This window comes from Ambystoma mexicanum, chromosome 3q (assembly GCF_040938575.1).
Source record: "Ambystoma mexicanum isolate Mex_15411 chromosome 3q, UKY_AmexF1_1, whole genome shotgun sequence".
Classification (NCBI taxonomy): Eukaryota; Metazoa; Chordata; class Amphibia; order Caudata; family Ambystomatidae; genus Ambystoma; species Ambystoma mexicanum.
This window is the reverse complement of record NC_090926.1, coordinates 856,781,067-856,799,759: the sequence shown is the minus strand read 5'-3', so window position 1 is coordinate 856,799,759 and position 18,693 is coordinate 856,781,067. Positions and strand designations below refer to the sequence as shown.

The 18,693-nt window shown below is 52.1% G+C and overlaps 1 protein-coding gene across 2 annotated transcripts in view; it reads right to left on the bottom strand.

The window, feature by feature from the left end:
• Positions 1-18,297, bottom strand: part of RAB11FIP4 (RAB11 family interacting protein 4) — a 1,742,713-nt gene extending 1,724,416 nt beyond the window's left edge. The window contains exon 1 of one of the 2 annotated variants that reach the window (XM_069654953.1): positions 7,846-18,297. In XM_069654953.1, coding sequence (XP_069511054.1) covers positions 7,846-18,048 — 10,203 coding nt within the window. In that variant the 5' untranslated portion in view covers positions 18,049-18,297. The remainder of the gene's footprint in view (positions 1-7,845) is intronic. The other variant, XM_069654951.1, reaches the window with a different exon arrangement.
• Between the last annotated feature and the right edge of the window lie 396 nt (positions 18,298-18,693).

Here is an 18,693-nt window from a genome sequence, read left to right as displayed (position 1 = left end):
CGCAGCCCATAAGCAGGTTCTAGGGCGCCCAACAAAAGGTAGGGCAATGTTAGTATGTGAACCAATCTGTATGTGCCCAAAGTGAGTTATGAGTGTTAATGACCAGGCAATAACAATCTACCTTGCCTTGGATAAGAGCTCCCCTGACAAGTTTACTATGGTTAATGTGTATCTACACCAACAGAGAATGGTACCAACTTCTTTACAACCAATAGTTGGTTAGCAAAATTGATTACTTCTAGTTATAAACAGGGTATCATTTTATGAGCGCCTTCAACCTAAAGCTGAGGCAACGTAAGGAACCCGACATGGGTCGGAAACAGCTAGAAATAACTTCTGGTATCCCAGAGCAGAATCCATGCCTGATGGAAAGGGATTCATGTGGAGATTCGCTAAATGGAAGGTATATGGGGGAAATGTCCCCCAAAATAACCTTTAGATCTGTGGATAGAGCATCTTTAATAGACTTCTGCCTGATATGGGATCCACTGTATCTTCTAGAATGCCACACACCTTAAAGGCCCGTAGCATCAGAGGCCTTCACACTGAACTGCTCAGATAAGATTTCACCTGCTAGACCAGGGGGCCTCTAGCACGTTCAATTCTTGGCAAATTGGCTCAAAACAGCTGTGTACAGCCAAGAGCAGCACTTCTTTTTTCCCTTACTGGACCGGCACTTAATTTTTCCCTTACTGGACCAGCACTTCTTTTTTCCCTTACTGGACCGGCACTTCATTTTTCCCTTACTGGGCGAGATGTGGGGATGCAGCATCGGGCTGGCTGCAAATGGGCCTGTGCTCTTCCTCCACTAGACAGTTGCCCCTCACCTCCCTCTTGTTACCCTTCCAACCCCTTCGTCTGGTACCTTGAAGTGGTTTTTGGGATTTGTATGCTAGTGGCATGTTAAGAATTATGAATAAATGAGCAAATCACGTAGCACTACTCACTGTTTGAATGTGCCAGTCGCTATTGTGTGTGACAGAGAAAAGGATTGGGTTCGCCTTACCAATTCACGCCTGCCACGCACACTCTTTCTGTGACCAGTCAAGCTGTCCCACGCCATGTGGAACTAACGTATTGAGTCTATTTTTCCTTTAAATTCTGGGGGCTTGTCGTGTTCTATTGTAATGGTTAAATGAGAACTGCACGTATCAGAATGGCTGGAAAAAATACAGAATTAAAAGAGCTGTTCACTACAGATGGGGGAACTTTAGAGTTGTGCAACATATGCCATGAAGTGCAGACTTCAGGTGCGCGTGCGCTTAATTCCCCAAAAACAAGTAATTCGGGGCGCTGCATTTAAACCACGTGTCAATGAATCGATCATGCACTCTGAGCGTCATAAATAGCAGAATGTACAGAGCCGTTGCTTCGTAGCAGGGGTCAGATTAAAAAACGGTGCTGGGGATTAAGCGTTATGAGGAGCCGTACAATTCCGCCCTTTCCGATGAGAGGTCGCCCTCCCCGGCTCCCCGGGAGAGTGTGCAAGTGTGGGGCAAACAGAAGGTAGCCATGATCAACGTACGCACATTATGAGCAAGTGTCAATCAAATGGCGGTGCAGCCACGGCTGTGTGTAAACAACAGAGCGTTCAAAGAAAAGAGCGAGAAACAGGATTCTGCACCACATCATTGCCACAGGCAGACTAGGAATCTTTATGCTTTGTACCATGGTTCACGAAGTGCCAGGCTATTATGCAAACTCGTCCTTGGCACTTAAGGGGTTAAATCTTCCCCAGGGACACACAACAATAACTCATCTACAGACAAAAAGCAAAAAAGCAAACGAAAGAAAAATAGAAAAATATAAATATAAACATTCACCATTTATTTAAAAAATAACAACCTGAATTTCTTAAAACAGAGCTCCCAATTGTCCAGTTCCAGAGGAAGGCCATCCAGTCCTGTTGTTGCTACGAAATCTAGGACGTGTAGTCTTTTTTAAATGTAAAACAGCAAATTAAAAAAAACCTGCAAGGCCCAGAATGAAAAGGGAAGAAAACGTAGATGGCCGTCTCCTGCCTGCCCATTGGGACATTTGAGAGCTCTGCTAAAGAGCAAAAAGCATAGCCTCGTTATCACACCATTGCAATCAGCGGGCTCGGAATGCAAGACCACTTAACGAAAAAAGGCATGCATCTGCATTAGCAACCAATTAGCCACAGACTTGATAAGGGTCTCACAGGAAGACCCTCAACTAACCCAGGTCACTGTGCTTCCAGAAATGCAAAACCAGAATTCACAATTTCCACCAATCTATAGTCCACATGGGCGGGGGTTCAAGCCCACTCGAGGCAATCCTGATGTGGCATTGCCCATAGCGGACGGCCATGCCTACATCAGATCAAAAGCACCTCTCCCAGAAAGGGCACATGAGCAGAAGAAGCAAAAGCTGCCGAGTGTAGAAAAACAGGTCTTACTCCAAAACCCACCTTCCTGGTCAAAAGAAAACAGCGCAGTGGGAGGGTTTGCCAACAGAGAAGATTAAGCACGCGTCACTCGCATCAGCAAGGCCCACCCATTGGCCCAGGCCCAACCTGCTCTTCTGGCTACAACTTAGTCGTGTTCCGAGCTCTGAACGACCCCTGATGGGGGTGCCTATTTTTTGTGCATCAGTCGCAAACAACATTGTAAAGCGTATTTGTGGAACTGCACGTTATGCAATTTGGAATATGAGTAGGTTGTATGCCCGTGTCAAAGAATACCCCATCTCCCTCACCCCAAAAAACATCTGACTTGTTCACACAGGCTCCAGGGTTTGTTTAAGCCATAAAAGTAGTACAACTCATTGGACTGCAAGTTGTCCCATGTCAGGTGTGAAATAATCAGCCAGTCCTGGCTTTCAGACTCACATTACGTAGCGTTATGATAGCTGCCGTCCTGCATGAAAATGATATGCGTATGTGCCAACTATACCATGACTTGCTTGCAGAGCATGATTTGCGAGCTCCTTTTCAGCATATTTTCATGAAAGAATGCAAATGAAGTTGTTAGGTGCAAAAAGGTGGGCAGTGGTTTATCTGCATTGCTAGTGTCGCAATCTTCACACTCAGCAGTTACTTTGCTTGAAGATTACTGCTGTGCAGCAGGAGAGTAACCATGTACCTGTGCACGCATACTGCTGACCAACAACACCGAACACCCTGACGTCCAGACCTGGCTCTCTGCTATGAGCCTCGAGGGCTTCAGACCGCTGCTGACCCCCTGTGCCAAGTCCCTTGGGTTCAATATCGCCAGCCACCTCACATTCAAATAGCGCATAGCAAGGAAGACACAAACGGCTTGGTACCAACTTTCTCTCTTGTAGAAAATTAAGCCCTTCATCCCAGAAAACAACTTCAGATCTGCTGCCCAAGCTTTGGTCCTCTCCTACATGGGTGGTGGCAATACCCATTTGGAAGGCCTTTTCCGGCAACTACCGTGGCTCCTCTGAGAGCTGTTCTGCATGCAGCCACACGCCTCATCAAAGGACCTGCTAATTCAAACACATTACCCTGGCCTTCATTGAACTGCACTGGCTCCCGCTGCAGGCCTGTGTCATCTTCAAACCCTGCTGCATCATCTACAAGGCTGGCGTCCTGAGGTCCCCAAGCTACCTCACTGAGAAACTCAGCATCTCTGGAGGCCTACGATCCACCAGGAATAAGGACATGTGCAGAGTTGAACTGCACTGGTGCAGGAAGACAAGCCTTTTCTGTCTACGCCCCAAGACTCTAGAACCCCCCTCCCTATCACATCAGACTCACCCCTCACTTAAGGAGCTCAAGACCTTCCTCTACAAGTAATGGCTCTTCCATAACACCATCCACTACCCACCACAACTGAGATTGGGGGATCCCCACTGTCTTCCCCCCATGCTGCCAATTGCCCACCCTCCCCTGTTAGCTCCCCACTCTTTTTTTCTCTGCTTCCCTCTGTCTTCTTCCCCCTATGATTGTTAAGCTCTCAGCTGCTACTCGAACCTTGGTCCCTGCCGAAGAAGTACCATGATAATAATAATGCATGTGTGTATCAGATTTCTATATTTCAAATCTAGCTACCAAGCAACGGACCACTGTAAAAACAAAAAGGGGGAGCTAGCGAGTGAACACAGGAGAAAGCCAGGGGAGGGGAACCCTTCTAGGGGGTTCATACCATAGGGCAAGGCTCACATGCATGTGGATCTCCAGCGAACCTAAGGGAACCTCCCTGCATATATATTCAATTTCAATTCTGGCAGAGTCCATCCCGCCTTTCATCCTTAGACTGTTGATAAAAGGAGTGCTGTTTAGTTAGGCAATGGTAAGATCTGTTATTTTTGCAATGCAGTGAAGATAGCCTGTTAAAGATTAAACTTCAGCCTGGTTGTGGATGTGTGAAAAAGTATATGGTCCAATTAAATGTACATATTTCCCTTAATTCGTGGGGACCAATGCTATAGGCCCACATGTACAACGTTCAATCTCAACCTGAAGTGAAATTCTGGTTACACCACTGACAGGTTTATTGGTTGATCGGGTGTGCCATTGTTTGACAGACTATTATACTATGCATTTCAGTCATCTATGTGTGTTCAACTCAAGCAAGCAGACATATATATATATATATATATATATATATATATATATATATATATATGTAGGTATTTATATAATGGCAGGCAGCTAGTGTGTGCAGGTCCCTGGTCAGCGGCATGGGGCTTCTGCTGGGGCCTGCCTCTGGCCTCCCACTGGAACAGCCTCCCTGTCTCTCTAAAACTTGAGGAGAACCCTCTCCAGTTCCGGAAGCACCTCAAGACCTACCTCTTTGCTTCTGCTTTTTCTCCCCCTCTCCCCTGCTGATCTCCTGGCTGAATCTGAAATTGCACTGGTTACCTGGCTACCCTCTGATCTCGGGCCCAGGTCCACTCTCCGCAAGTTGCACACCTGCACACCCCCCTAGTCACCCTTGAACTCTGGGACTGTTTCTGTATCCCTACAGCCCCTACTTTACACCTGATGTCTGCACTTACCCTTGCACTGCCACCAGCTGGCCGCACTTTTACTTATTAGTTATTGATTTTACTGTTGTCCTATATACTGCACTGCCCCCTCCCCAAAACCCCCCACCCTGCACTTGCGTGATCTCAGTGTCACCTGGCCTAGTAGGATCGCTGTCTCTGTCTTCCCCCCGTTTCCCCTCCCTCGCCTCGTCGAGCCTTGAAACACTTGTGGAGTATAGGTGCGTTATAAATGCCAAAACTAGACAGAGCGGGGCTCCAGCAATGCATGTCTCGCTCTTGAATAAGCAGGCTTGCCGAGCCCTTTGTAAGCAGCTTGTGTGTGACAAAACTCTGTTTCAGAACAGGATACTGCCAGCAAGATCTATCCTGAAGCCAAGTTAACATCCCACCTTTCAACAAACAGATACTTTTAACACACTTAGCATGAGTGTATAAATACAGAAACAGCCAAAACCTCACATCCTTGCTGTAGCCGTCCAGACTGGTAAATGTCCTGTAATGTAGAGACGTGCTTTTCTTAGGATGAGTAATTAAAACTGCAAACCCAAACTTCCATTATTTTCTCAAAAGTGTTTCTAACTGAATCACAATAAGACATGTTTCAAATTTAACATTCTGGACATACGTATGTTCCCATAGTGCTCTTTGTTTTTATGCAAATCGCCAGGATTGGGTTCTATGGAGAGATACTGTATTGTGGGACCTGCCTGTGACCACGCACATCGCCTCCGCCTACTCCCCCCCACGGCCCTGTCCCTCCAAGGAGGAGAGGGTTCCCCCAAATACATGTTCCCCAGTTCCAGCACTGTGAGGGGGCGGGGGGTGAAGGGGTGTGGGCTAGGAGAGGAGAGGAGGAGAGGAGGACCTACATAACAAAATAAAACATTTGAATCCGGGTCGGCCCACATGTAAAAGAACATAGAACCGATGGGAGGTGCAGGTGATGCTGACAGAGACTACATTGTATTGGTTAGAAAGGCCCCTCTTGCCCATATACAGTGGTACAGTCCGGTGCCATAGAAGTTGTGTCTGGTTATGTGCTGTTAAAACCGTGCCTGGTTTGTAATTAAAGCTGGAGCGCAGTTATATATGTCATTAAAGTCATCCTGAGGTTATATCCCACTAAAGTTACGTCAGAGTTATGAGCTGTTGCATCTATCTCGGGGTTATGTGCATTTAAATGTGTACTTGGGTTACTACGTTCTATTAAATGTATTTATACCTCAATAAAATGTAGGGGTGTTTCTATGCCAGCAAAGTTATCCCTGGCCTATGTGTACTTAAAATTGGTACTGCGTTGCGTAGCATTAAAGTTGTGCAGGGTTTATAAGTCACACAAGTCTGGCGGGCTTCCTCGCGGTTTCCTTTGCCCGGCCCTTCCGCCATCAGGGTTGTGGCAGCGTGACCCCCACCCACCAGACGAGTGCCCACTTCACTTGAGACACACGTGGAGTCCATGGGACTGTGTGTGGCACTATTCAAGGGGTGCGAGTGGGTACATGGATTGATAATCGGCCCAGGGTATGTGCCACTGTGAGAAGCCATAGTACGTGGTAATAGAGGGGTGTGAATGAGTGATGGTTTTGGGCGGCAAACGGTTTACAGAATGCAGCATTAGGAAGACATTGCGATTGTGCGGTATTAAAAGGGGGTCAAAGTTGTGTGGTACTTAAAGGGTACCAAGGACATGGTGCATGAAAGAGAAACGCCTCTCCTTCAGGGAGTGAGTCCTCGCCCAGTCACATCATAAACACGGTGGACTCGCTGAATAAATCCCCGTAATGATTACAATTAAAATATGCCTCCACTTCCACCAGTTCTGAGTGCCTGATAGTGTTTACAATGGGTAGGCATGCGCAGTGGGAGCGGGGCGGTGCTACTCGCGCTGCATGGTGTTGGAGCGATGCTATTATTAAGTGGCGAGGGGAAGGGCGCGTAGCATATGGGATTGTAGAAGCAACCATGGAGTGATATTAGCAAGGTACCAACGGTACAGAGTATTAGAGGGTGGCAAAGGTATATCATTTTAGAAGGATGCCATGATTATGTGGTATTAGAGTGGTGCACAAATTGTGAGATATTTGAGGAGTGTTAATGTGATGTCATGATCTAGGAGTGCCAACGTTATGCAGTATAGGAGGGGTGCGAAAGCTGCATAGTATTCGAGGGGTGCCAGAGTTATTTAATAGTTGAGGGGTGGCAACATTTTGTGGTATTAGAGAACTGACCACGGTTTATAGCAGTAGAGGGATGTCAAGTGATGTGGATTTGGAGGGGTGCTAAGGGACTGGCTTATGGTGACACCCCCAGCTTACTACCACACAATTATGCTTGACATACCAAGCTCTTATATTTTTGATTTTAAATTCGTGATTTGGCTCCTGGGCTTTGAACCCCTGTATCCCTAAACTGGAAGCCTCCTCCATCCTCCTCTCAGGCTGTCGATGACCCCGTGGCCGCTGTCATGAATGCACCACACCTGTACCTTGAATGTCTACGGCCCTAACCCCTTCTCCTCGAGACCCCATCCCACCCGCATCCTTGATCACATTCATTCTACCCCCAACGCTTTGAAGCCAAGTGGTTTGCAATAAGACACAATACCAAAAAACAACATGAACAATAATACGTGTATCACTCCTCCCCCTTCCACCACCGCAGCATGTTGATGCCTTGGCCGTTAGCACTGTACACATCTGAATAAATACACATACAAATGCACATCAATAAAAGGTAGCATTGTATTGGAGGAGCAGTGAGTGAATCGTGTAGAGTGTTGTGAGTGCACAGTAGAAGGGTGGCGATGGGTCTGCAATGAGCGTAGTGCACTATACAGCGAAATAAGATGTCTTCTGCTTGACTCACCTCTTCCCCTTGACCGAACTGCAGACCCAAGGCAACAAAATGCTCCACCCGGATGAAGCCGTCTGCATCCTCATCACAGACATCGAAGACATCCTTCAGCTTCTGGAGGAAGTGCATGAGCTGCTGCTGGTCCGCCAGCACCGCACTCTCGATACCGCATATGGACAAGGGGTGCTCCTGTTCCCCCAGGGCCGAATTCTCCATACCGCTCATTATCACTGGGTGAGGCCTCTCCTCCAGCAAGCCACTGTCTATAGCACCCTTGGACAATGGGTGATTCTGGTCCCCCAGGGCCGCACTCTCTGCTTCGCCATTGGACAAGGTGGGCTCCTGGTAGCCCAGGTCTGACGTCTTTATACTGCCTTTGGTTGAGTATTCCGTGTTCTCATGCACTACACTCATTATAGCACTATTTGACAAGGCATGCTCCAGGTCCACAAGCAGAGAATTCTCGATGTTGTTGTTGGGGTCTTGCTGGTCACCCATCGCTGTGCTCTCTTTATAGTCCCTGTAGTCCCTGGACATGGGAGGGTCCATATCCTCCGGTCCCTGGCTCTCTGCATTCTCCATACCACCCTCGAAGAGAGTGTAACCCTGGTTTTCCAGATCAGCGCTTTCTGTGTCACTCTTGGAAACGCAATGCTCGTGATCTACCAGCATGGCGCTCTGTAAATTGTCTTTGAGCAATGCATCTGGCTGGTCACCCATCTCTGTTCTAACTGTACAGTTCCAGGTCATGGGAGCTTCCAGAACCTCCAGCCCCTGGTTCTCTGCATTGTCTATACCACTCCCAGACAGGGTGTGTACCTGGTTATCCAGATCAGCGCTTTCTGTGTCACTCTTGGACATGCAATGCTCGTGATCCACCAGCATGGCGCTCTGTATATTGTCTTGGAGCAATGGATCTGGCTGGTCCCCCATCTCTGTGCTATCTGTACAGTTCGAGGTCATGGGAGGTTCCAGATCCGCCAGCCCCTGGTTCTCTACATTCTCTATACCACTCTCAGACAGTGTGAGTGCCTGGTTTACCAGATCGGCGCTTTCTGTACCATTCTTGGACATGCAGTGTTCTTGATCAGCCAGCATGGTGGCCTGTATATTGTCTTTGGGTATGCAATCCGGCTGGTCACCCATCTCTTTGCTATCTATGCAGTTCCTGGACATGGGAGGGACCAGATCCTCCAATCCCTTGCTCTCAGCATTCTCTGTACCACCCATTGACAGGGAATGTGGCTGGTTATCCAGAATGGCGCACTCAGTACCACGCTTGGGCATGCAATGTGCTTGATCCTCCAGCAAGGGGCTCTCTATGCCATCCTCAGACATGGTATGGCCTTGGTCTTCCAGCACAGCACTCTCCATACCACCCATGGACATAAGATGCTCTTCGCCCATCAAGTGTTCCTGGTCTTCCAACATAGCACTCTTTGAGGCACCCATGGACATTGGGTGCTCTTGGGTTTCTAGCATGGCACTGTCTGTATTCTTCTGGAATGGGTTGCTCCTCTGGTAGTCCAGCAACGAACACACAATACCTCCCATGGACTGAGGGTGTGCCAGGTCCTCCAGCACAGCGGATTCAATATCACCCTCAGGCATGGAATGGTCCACCTGATCCTCCAGTGTGTAAATCACTTCTCCACCCTTGCAGATGCAGTGCTCTTGGCCCTCCAGCATGGAGCTCTCTAAACTACTCATGGACGTAGGATGTGGCTGTTTCTCCAGAACCATGTTCTCAAATCCACTGAAGTTCACGGAGCACTCAAGGGTTTCCAGCACCTGCTGCTCCACAGGATACTCGAGATCACACATGGACATGCAATGTTCCTGGTCCTGCAGCGCCAAAAACTCTATATCACCTTGGAATATTGGGTGCTCTTCAAATACTGTGCTCTCAATACCACTGTTGGGCATACAGTGCTCCTGGGCTGTCAGCATAGTCTCCTTTATAGAACGTTTGGACATCGAGTCCCCCATGTCCTCCAGCACGGTGCTCTCTGAACCATCCTTCAACATGGGATACTCCTGGTACTCCAGCACCACAAAACATTCTAATCCACTTTTGGGCATGGGGTCCTCCTGGTTCTTCAGTTCCACACTCTCCGACATAGGATTCTCCTGGGCCTCGAGAACGTGCCAGTCCTTCAGCAAAGATTCGTCTATTTCGCTCTCATGAATAAACTGCTGCTGGTCCGCCATCTCAGCAATCGCTATACTGTCCATTGAGCACTGCTGGTTCTCTAACCCTCTGCTTTTAATGTAACTAATGTACATGGGGTGCTCCTGTTCGTCCAGCACGGCACTCTCTATAACTCTCTCAGGTGTGGGATGCTCTTCAACCTCCAAACTGTATCTCTCTGTAACGCCATTGCACATGGGGTTCTGGGGCACAGTGACTTCTAAACTGCTCTTTGACAATGGGGGTTCCAGGTTCTCGAACATAATGCCCTCTATGTGGTTCTTGCTCATGGGATGCTCCTGGTCCTCAAACATGATGCTCTCTATATTGCCCATGGACATTGGTTGCCGCTGGTCCTCCCGCATGGCGCTCTCTACACTACCCAGGGACATTAAGTTTGGCTGATCCTCCAGCAGAGCACCCCCTGTATTTCCATTGGGCATTGTTTGCTCTTGGTCTGCCAACATGATGCTCTCTGAACTACCCTCCTGCATGGGGTACTGCGCGTCTTGTGGCAACAGGCACTTCACATCACACTCCTCCACGGGTTGCTGCTGGCCATCTGGCAATGTGTTCTCTATACCACCCATGGACATTGAGTTCTGCTGATCCTCCAGCAGAGCACACTCTGTATTCCCATTGGAAAGTGGTTGCTCCTGGTCCTCAAGCATGGTGCTCTCTATACCACCCATGGACATTGAGTTCTGCTGCTCATCCAGAATGTGTTTCTCGGTGCTGCCCTTGGTAAGTGGATGCTCTTGGTCCTCCAATACAGCACTCTCTATTCCACAATCCTGCATGAGGTGCCCTTCGTCCTGTTGCACCAAGCTCTCTACATCACGCTCCTCCATGGGTTGCTGTTGGTCATCTGGCACTGTGCTTGCTATACCATCCTTGGGCACGGGTTGCTCCTGGTCTTCAAGCATGGTGCTCTCTATACATCCCATGGACATTGAGTTCTGTTGCTCATCCAGCATGTGTTTCCCGGTGCTGCCCTTGGTTAGTGGATGCTCTTGGTCTTCCAACATAGTGCTCTCTATTCCACACTCCTGCATGAGGTGCCCTTCGTCCTGTTGCACCAAGCTCTCTTCATCACACTCCTCCATGGGTTGCTGCTGGTTGTCTGGCACTGTGCTCTCTATACCACAATTGGGCATGGGATGCTCCTTGTCCTCAAGCATGATGCTCTCTGTATTACCCATGGACATTGAGTTCTGTTGCTCATCCAGTATGTGTTTCCCGGTGCTGCCCTTGGTTAGTGAATGCTCTTGGTCTTCAAACATAGTGCTCTCTATTCCACACTCCTGCATGAGGTGCCCTTCGTCCTGTTGCACCAAGCTCTCTACATCACGCTCCTCCATGGGTTGCTGTTGGTCATCTGGCACTGTGCTTCCTATACAATCCTTGGGCACGGGTTGCTCCTGGTCTACAGGCATGGTGCATTTTAAGCTGCTCTTGGACAATGGGTGCTGCTGGTCATCAGCCATGATGCCTTCTCTGCTGCCCTTGTACATGGGGTGCTCCTGGTCCTCAAGCATTGTGCTCTCTATGCCACCCATGTACATCGAGTTTGGCTGCTCATCCAGTATGTGTTTCTCGGTGCTGCCCTTGGTTAGTGGATGCTCTTGGTCCTCCAACATAGTGGGCTCTATTCCACACTCCTGCATGAGGTGCCTTTCATCCTGTTGCACCAAGCTCTCTACATCACACTCCTCCATGGGTTGCTGCTGGTCTTCTGGCACTGTGCTCTCTATGCCATCCTTGGGCATGGGGTGCACCTGGTCCTCAAGCATTGTGCTCTCTATAGCACCCATGGACATTGAGTTCTGCTGCTCATCCAGTATGTGTTTCTCGGTGCTGCCCTTGGTTAGTGGATGCTCTTGGTCCTCCAACATAGTGGGCTCTATTCCACACTCCTGCATGAGGTGGCTTTCATCCTGTTGCACCAAGCTCTCTTCATCACACTCCTCCATGGGTTGCTGCTGGTCACCTGGCACTGTGCTCTCTATAGCATCCTTGGGCACGGGTTGCTCCTGGTCTTCAGGCATGGTGCATTTGAAACTGCTCTTGGACAATGGGTGCTGCTGGTCACCAGCCCTGATGTCTTCTATGCTGCCCTCGTACATGGGGTACTCATGGTCCTCAAGCATTGTGCTCTCTATGCCACCCATGGACATTGAGTTCTGCTGCTCATCCAGTATGTTTTTCTCGGTGCTGCCCTTGGTTAGTGGACGCTCTTGGTCCTCCAACATAGTGTGTTCTATTCCACACTCATGCATGAGGTGCCCTTCATCCTGTCGCACTAAGCTCTCAACATCACATTCCATGGGTTGCTGATGGTCGTCTGGCACTGGGCTCTCGATGCCACCCTTGTGCATGGGGTGCTCATGGTCCTCATGCATTGTCCTCTCTATGCCACCCATGGACATTGAGTTCTGCCGCTCATCCAGCATGTGTTTCCTGGTGCTGCTCTTGGTTAGTGGACGCTCTTGGTCTTCCAACATAGTGCTCTCTATTCCACACTCCTGCATGAGGGCCCCGTCGCCCTGTCGTACTAAGCTCTCTACATCACACTGCTCCATGGGTTGCTGATGATCGTCTGGCACTGTGCCCTCTATGCCACCCTTGGGCATGGGGTGCTCCTGGTTCTCAAGCATTATGCTCTCTGTATTACCCATGGACATTAAGTTCTGCTGCTCATCCAGTATTTGTTTCTTGGTGCTGCCCTGGGTTAGTGGATGCTCTTGGTATTCCAACATAGTGGGCTCTATTCCACACTCCTGCATGAGGTGCCTTTCATCCTGTTGCACCAAGCTCTCTTCATCACACTCCTCCATGGGCTTCTGTTGGTCATCTGGCACTGTACTCTCTATGGCATCCTTGGGCACGGGTTGCTCCTGGTCTTCAGGCATGGTGCATTTTAAACTGCTCTTGGACAATGGGTGCTGCTGGTCATCAGCCATGATGCCTTCTCTGCTGCCTTTGTACATGGGGAGCTCCTGGTCCTCAAGCATGGTGCTCTCGATGCCACCCATGGACATTGAGTTCTGCTGCTCATCCAATATGTGTTTCTCGGTGCTGCCCTTGGTTAGTGGACGCTCTTGGTCCTCCAACATAGTGTGTTCTATTCCACACTCATGCATGAGGTGCCCTTCATCCTGTCGCACTAAGCTCTCAACATCACACTCCATGGGTTGCTGATGGTCGTCTGGCACTGGGCTCTCGATGCCACCCTTGTGCATGGGGTGCTCATGGTCCTCATGCATTGTCCTCTCTGATATTGAGTTTGGTTGCTCATCCAGCATGTGTTTCTCGGTGTTGGCCTTGGTTAGTGGATGCTCTTGGTCCTCCAACATAGTGTGTTCTATTCCACACTCCTGCACGAGGTGCCCTTTGTTCGGTTGCACTAAGCTCTCTACATCACACTCCTCCATGGGTTGCTGCTGGTTGTCTGGCACTGTGCTCTCCATGCCACCCCTGGGCATGGGGTGCTCCTGGTCCTCAGGCCCAGGGTTCTCAATAGCACTGCTGGACATGGGTGGCTCCTGTTCCTTGAGCGTGGTGCATTCTGAACTTCTCTTGGACAATGGATGCTCCTTGTCCCCCAGAATGACAGCGCCTAACCCACCGTTGCACACTGTGTGCACCTGGTCATCAAGCATGGTGCCAACGGTCATTGAGTTCTGCCAGTCCTCCAACTTGGCACTCCATACACTGCCTTTGGGCATTGGTTGCAGCTTTTGGCTCTCTAGATCACCTGTGGGAATGAACTGCTGCCGGTCCTCCAGCACAGCACACCCTGTACTGCCATTGGTCATTGGATGCTCCTGGTACTCCAACTGAGCGCTCTCTGTCTTGTACTCCTGCATGAGGTGCTGTTGGTCCCCCGACACTGCACCTCCTATATCATCCAGGAGCATGAGGGGCTCCTGGTCCTCTAGAAGGGGGCTCTCTTCAGCAGCCTCGGACAGGGCAGGATCTTGGTGCTGCACCATTGTGCACTCTATAACACCTTTGGACATGGGGGATTCCTGGGGCTCCAGCACATCCCTCTGTGTATCGCTCAAGGACACTAAAGGCTGCTGGCCCTCCTGCACGGCACTCGCTGTATTGCTGTCCTGCATGAGATGCTGCTGGTCCTCCAGCACGGCGCTCTCTGTGCCACTCTTGGACATTGGGTGCCCCTGGTCCTCCAGTACGATGCTCTCTGTGCCACTCTTGGACATTGGGTGCCCCTGGTCCTCCAGCTCGCTGCTCTCTGTGCCACTCTTGGACATTGGGTGCCCCTGGTCCTCCAGCACGCTGCTCTCTGTGCAACTCTTGGAAATTGGGTGCCCCTGGTCCTCCAGCTCGCTGCTCTCTGTGCCACTCTTGGACATTGGGTGCCCCTGGTCCTCCAGCACGCCACTCTCTGTGCAACTCTTGGACATTGGGTGCCCCTGGTCCTCCAGCACGCCGCTCTCTGTGCCACTCTTGGACATTGGGTGCCCCTGGTCCTCCAGCTCGCTGCTCTCTGTGCCACTCTTGGACATTGGGTGCCCCTGGTCCTCCAGCACGCCGCTCTCTGTGCAACTCTTGGACATTGGGTGCCCCTGGTCCTCCAGCTCGCTGCTCTCTGTGCCACTCTTGGACATTGGGTGCCCCTGGTCCTCCAGCACGCCGCTCTCTGTGCCACGCTTGGACATTGGGTGCCCCTGGTCCTCCAGCTCGCTGCTCTCTGTGCCACTCTTGGTCATTGGATGCTCCTGGTACTCCAACTGAGCGCTCTCTGTCTTGTACTCCTGCATGAGGTGCTGTTGGTCCCCCGACACTGCACCTCCTATATCATCCAGGAGCATGAGGGGCTCCTGGTCCTCTGGAAGGGGGCTCTCTTCAGCAGCCTCGGACAGGGCAGGATCTTGGTGCTGCACCATTGTGCACTCTATAACACCTTTGGACATGGGGGATTCCTGGGGCTCCAGCACAACCCTCTGTGTATCGCTCAAGGACACTAAAGGCTGCTGGCCCTCCTGCACGGCACTCGCTGTATTGCTGTCCTGCATGAGATGCTGCTGGTCCTCCAGCACGGCGCTCTCTGTGCCACTCTTGGACATTGGGTGCCCCATGTCCTCCAGCACGCTGCTCTCTGTGCCACTCTTGGACATTGGGTGCCCCTGGTCCTCCAGCTCGCTGCTCTCTGTGCCACTCTTGGACATTGGGTGCCCCTGGTCCTCCAGCACGCTGCTCTCTGTGCAACTCTTGGAAATTGGGTGCCCCTGGTCCTCCAGCTCGCTGCTCTCTGTGCCACTCTTGGACATTGGGTGCCCCTGGTCCTCCAGCACGCCACTCTCTGTGCAACTCTTGGACATTGGGTGCCCCTGGTCCTCCAGCACGCCGCTCTCTGTGCCACTCTTGGACATTGGGTGCCCCTGGTCCTCCAGCTCGCTGCTCTCTGTGCCACTCTTGGACATTGGGTGCCCCTGGTCCTCCAGCACGCCGCTCTCTGTGCAACTCTTGGACATTGGGTGCCCCTGGTCCTCCAGCTCGCTGCTCTCTGTGCCACTCTTGGACATTGGGTGCCCCTGGTCCTCCAGCACGCCGCTCTCTGTGCCACTCTTGGACATTGGGTGCCCCTGGTCCTCCAGCTCGCTGCTCTCTGTGCCACTCTTGGTCATTGGATGCTCCTGGTACTCCAACTGAGCGCTCTCTGTCTTGTACTCCTGCATGAGGTGCTGTTGGTCCCCCGACACTGCACCTCCTATATCATCCAGGAGCATGAGGGGCTCCTGGTCCTCTGGAAGGGGGCTCTCTTCAGCAGCCTCGGACAGGGCAGGATCTTGGTGCTGCACCATTGTGCACTCTATAACACCTTTGGACATGGGGGATTCCTGGGGCTCCAGCACATCCCTCTGTGTATCGCTCAAGGACACTAAAGGCTGCTGGCCCTCCTGCACGGCACTCGCTGTATTGCTGTCCTGCATGAGATGCTGCTGGTCCTCCAGCACGGCGCTCTCTGTGCCACTCTTGGACATTGGGTGCCCCTGGTCCTCCAGCACGCTGCTCTCTGTGCCACTCTTGGACATTGGGTGCCCCAGGTCCTCCAGCTCGCTGCTCTCTGTGCCACTCTTGGACATTGGGTGCCCCTGGTCCTCCAGCACGCCGCTCTCTGTGCAACTCTTGGACATTGGGTGCCACTGGTCCTCCAGTAGGCCGCTCTCTGTGCAACTCTTGGATATTGGTTGCCCCTGGTCCTCCAGTAGGCCATTCTCTGTAGCGCACTTGAGAATTGACTGCTCCCGGTCGTCCTGCATGGCACTCTCTGTACCACCATAGGTCATGGAGGGCTTCTGGTCCTCTTGCGTGGCACTCTCTCTACCACCCTTAGAGACTGGGTGCTCCTGGTCCTCCAGAACAGAGCACTCTGTGCTCCCAATGGGCATTGTGGGCACCTGGTCTGCCAGCAATGTGCTCTCTGTGTCAACAATGTAGATGGTGTGCTTTTGGCCCTCCAGAATGGCGATCGCTGTGCCAGCCTTAGGTATTGCTTGCTCCTGTTCTTCCAAAATGGGGCCCTGTGTGCCATGTTCGGACATTGAATGCTCCTGGTCTTCCAGGGCAACACTCTCTAAGCCACCACTGGGCACTAGGTGCCCCTTTTCTTCCGGCACAGTGCTCTCTGTGCCTCCACTGGGCAGTAAGAGTGTCTGGTCCTCTAGCAAGGGGCTCTCTGTACCACCCTCGAAGACTGGGTGCTCCTGATCCTCCAGCATAGAACTCGGTGTGCCAGGTAGCTCCAGGTCATCTGGCACCATACTCTCTATGCCACTCTTAGTCATTGGCTGCTTCCGATCCTCGAGCATTGGGCTCTCTGTACCAGCCTGGGACATTGAGTGTACCTGGTCTGCCAGCACAAGTCTCCCTGTGCCATCCTTGTACATGGGCTGCTCTTGGTCCTCTAGAACACTGCTTTGTGTGCCAGGCTTAGTCGTTGGATGCTCCTGGCCCACCAGCGCAGCACTTCCTGGGCCACCATTGGACACTAGGGGCTCATGGTCTGCCAGCACAGTGTTTTCCGTGCCACCCTCGGACAGTGGGTGCTCCTGCTCCGGTAGCACTGTGTTCTCTGTGCCGGCTTTGGGCACTGTGTGCTCCGTGTTCCCCAGCCCAGTTCTCTCTGTATCAGCTCTGGACATCGCCGGCTCCGGGTCCTTCAGCTCAGCGCTCTCTTCACCACCCTCGGCCAGAGCGCTCTCGTGCATGGGGTGCTCCTGGTCCCCCAACACAGCGCTGTCTGTGCCTCTCTTGAGCAGGGGGTGCTCCTGCTCCCCCAGCAAGGCGCTCTCTGTGCCTCTTTCGTGCACGGGGTGCTCCTGGTCCCCCAGCACAGCGCTCTCTTTGCCTCTCTTGAGCAGGGGGTGCTCCTGGTCCCCCAGCACGGCGCTCTCTGTGCCTCTTTCGTGCATGGTGTGCTGAAGGTCCCCCAGCACAGCGCTCTCTGTGCCTCTGTCGTGCATGGGGTGCTCCTGGTCCCCCAGCACAGCGGCCTCTGTGCCTCTCTCGTGCATGGTGTGTTGCTGGTCCCCCAGCACAGCGCTCTCTGTGCCTCTTTCGTGCACGGGGTGCTCCTGGTCCCCCAGCACGGCGCTCTCTGTACCGCTCTCGTGCATAAGATGGGGGTGCTGCTCCGGCAAGGTGATCTCCGTGGCATCCTCCTTGGGCAGGGTCCGTGCCTGGTCCGCCACCCGCCTACTCCCCATATCACCAGCGTGCACTGGATGCCGCGGGTCGTCTATACCGCAATTGTTGCGCTGCTGGTGTCCCCCCGTTTCCGTGCCGCTGCTGTACATGATATGCTGCTGCCCCCCCATGCTCTCGGCGCCGCCTTTGGAGGAGGGATGCTGCTGGACCACCGGCACGGCGCTCTCCGTGCCGCTCCTGTGCATGGAATCCCGCAGCTTCTCCGGTCCAGCACTCTCAATAACGCCCCGGTGCAGCGGCGCCTGAGGGTCCCCCTGCACCTCGCTCTCGGTAACGCCGCACTCCATGCAACAGCCTCGTTATCTGCAGCCCAGCTGCAGGAGCAGGCGAACCGCAGCCGCCATCATCCGTCCCGGCTGTCAGTGGCGAGTCAGGGGGCGTGACATCACCGGGGGAGGGAGAATCAGGCGAGTGCTGCCGTCACCAGTGCAGCGAGCGGCAGGGGTGTGATGTCACGGGTGAGGGGGGATGCAAGATCGCGACATCCCGATACAGGAGGGGCGGGAGATGCGAGAGACATGGGCGTTCTGTCCCCAGGGCGGGGAGAGGGGAGAGCGAGGTGTCACCAGCAGAGGAAGAGGCAAACGTGTGCTACTCCCAAAGGTGGGGGTGGGGCAGGAGGGCATCAACAGTTATTAACATAATTATTATGATGGTATTTATTGAGAATGGACCAAGCTCCGAAAAGCAATGGAGCGCTTTACAGAGGTATACAACAGTACAGATACATAATGGAGTAATTTACAGATGTGTGGAACAGATATACAGTGGGGCGTTTGGGGGTAAGGATACAGAGGGTCATAGAGGAAGGGTGGCGGGGAGGAGAGAGGAGAGAGGCGTGGGGCGACTGGCGTGTCAGGTGGCGCGAGGGGTAACGCGATGGCCAAGGAGTTAAGGAGGAGAGGCTCCTTGAAGAGGTGGGTCTTGAGTTA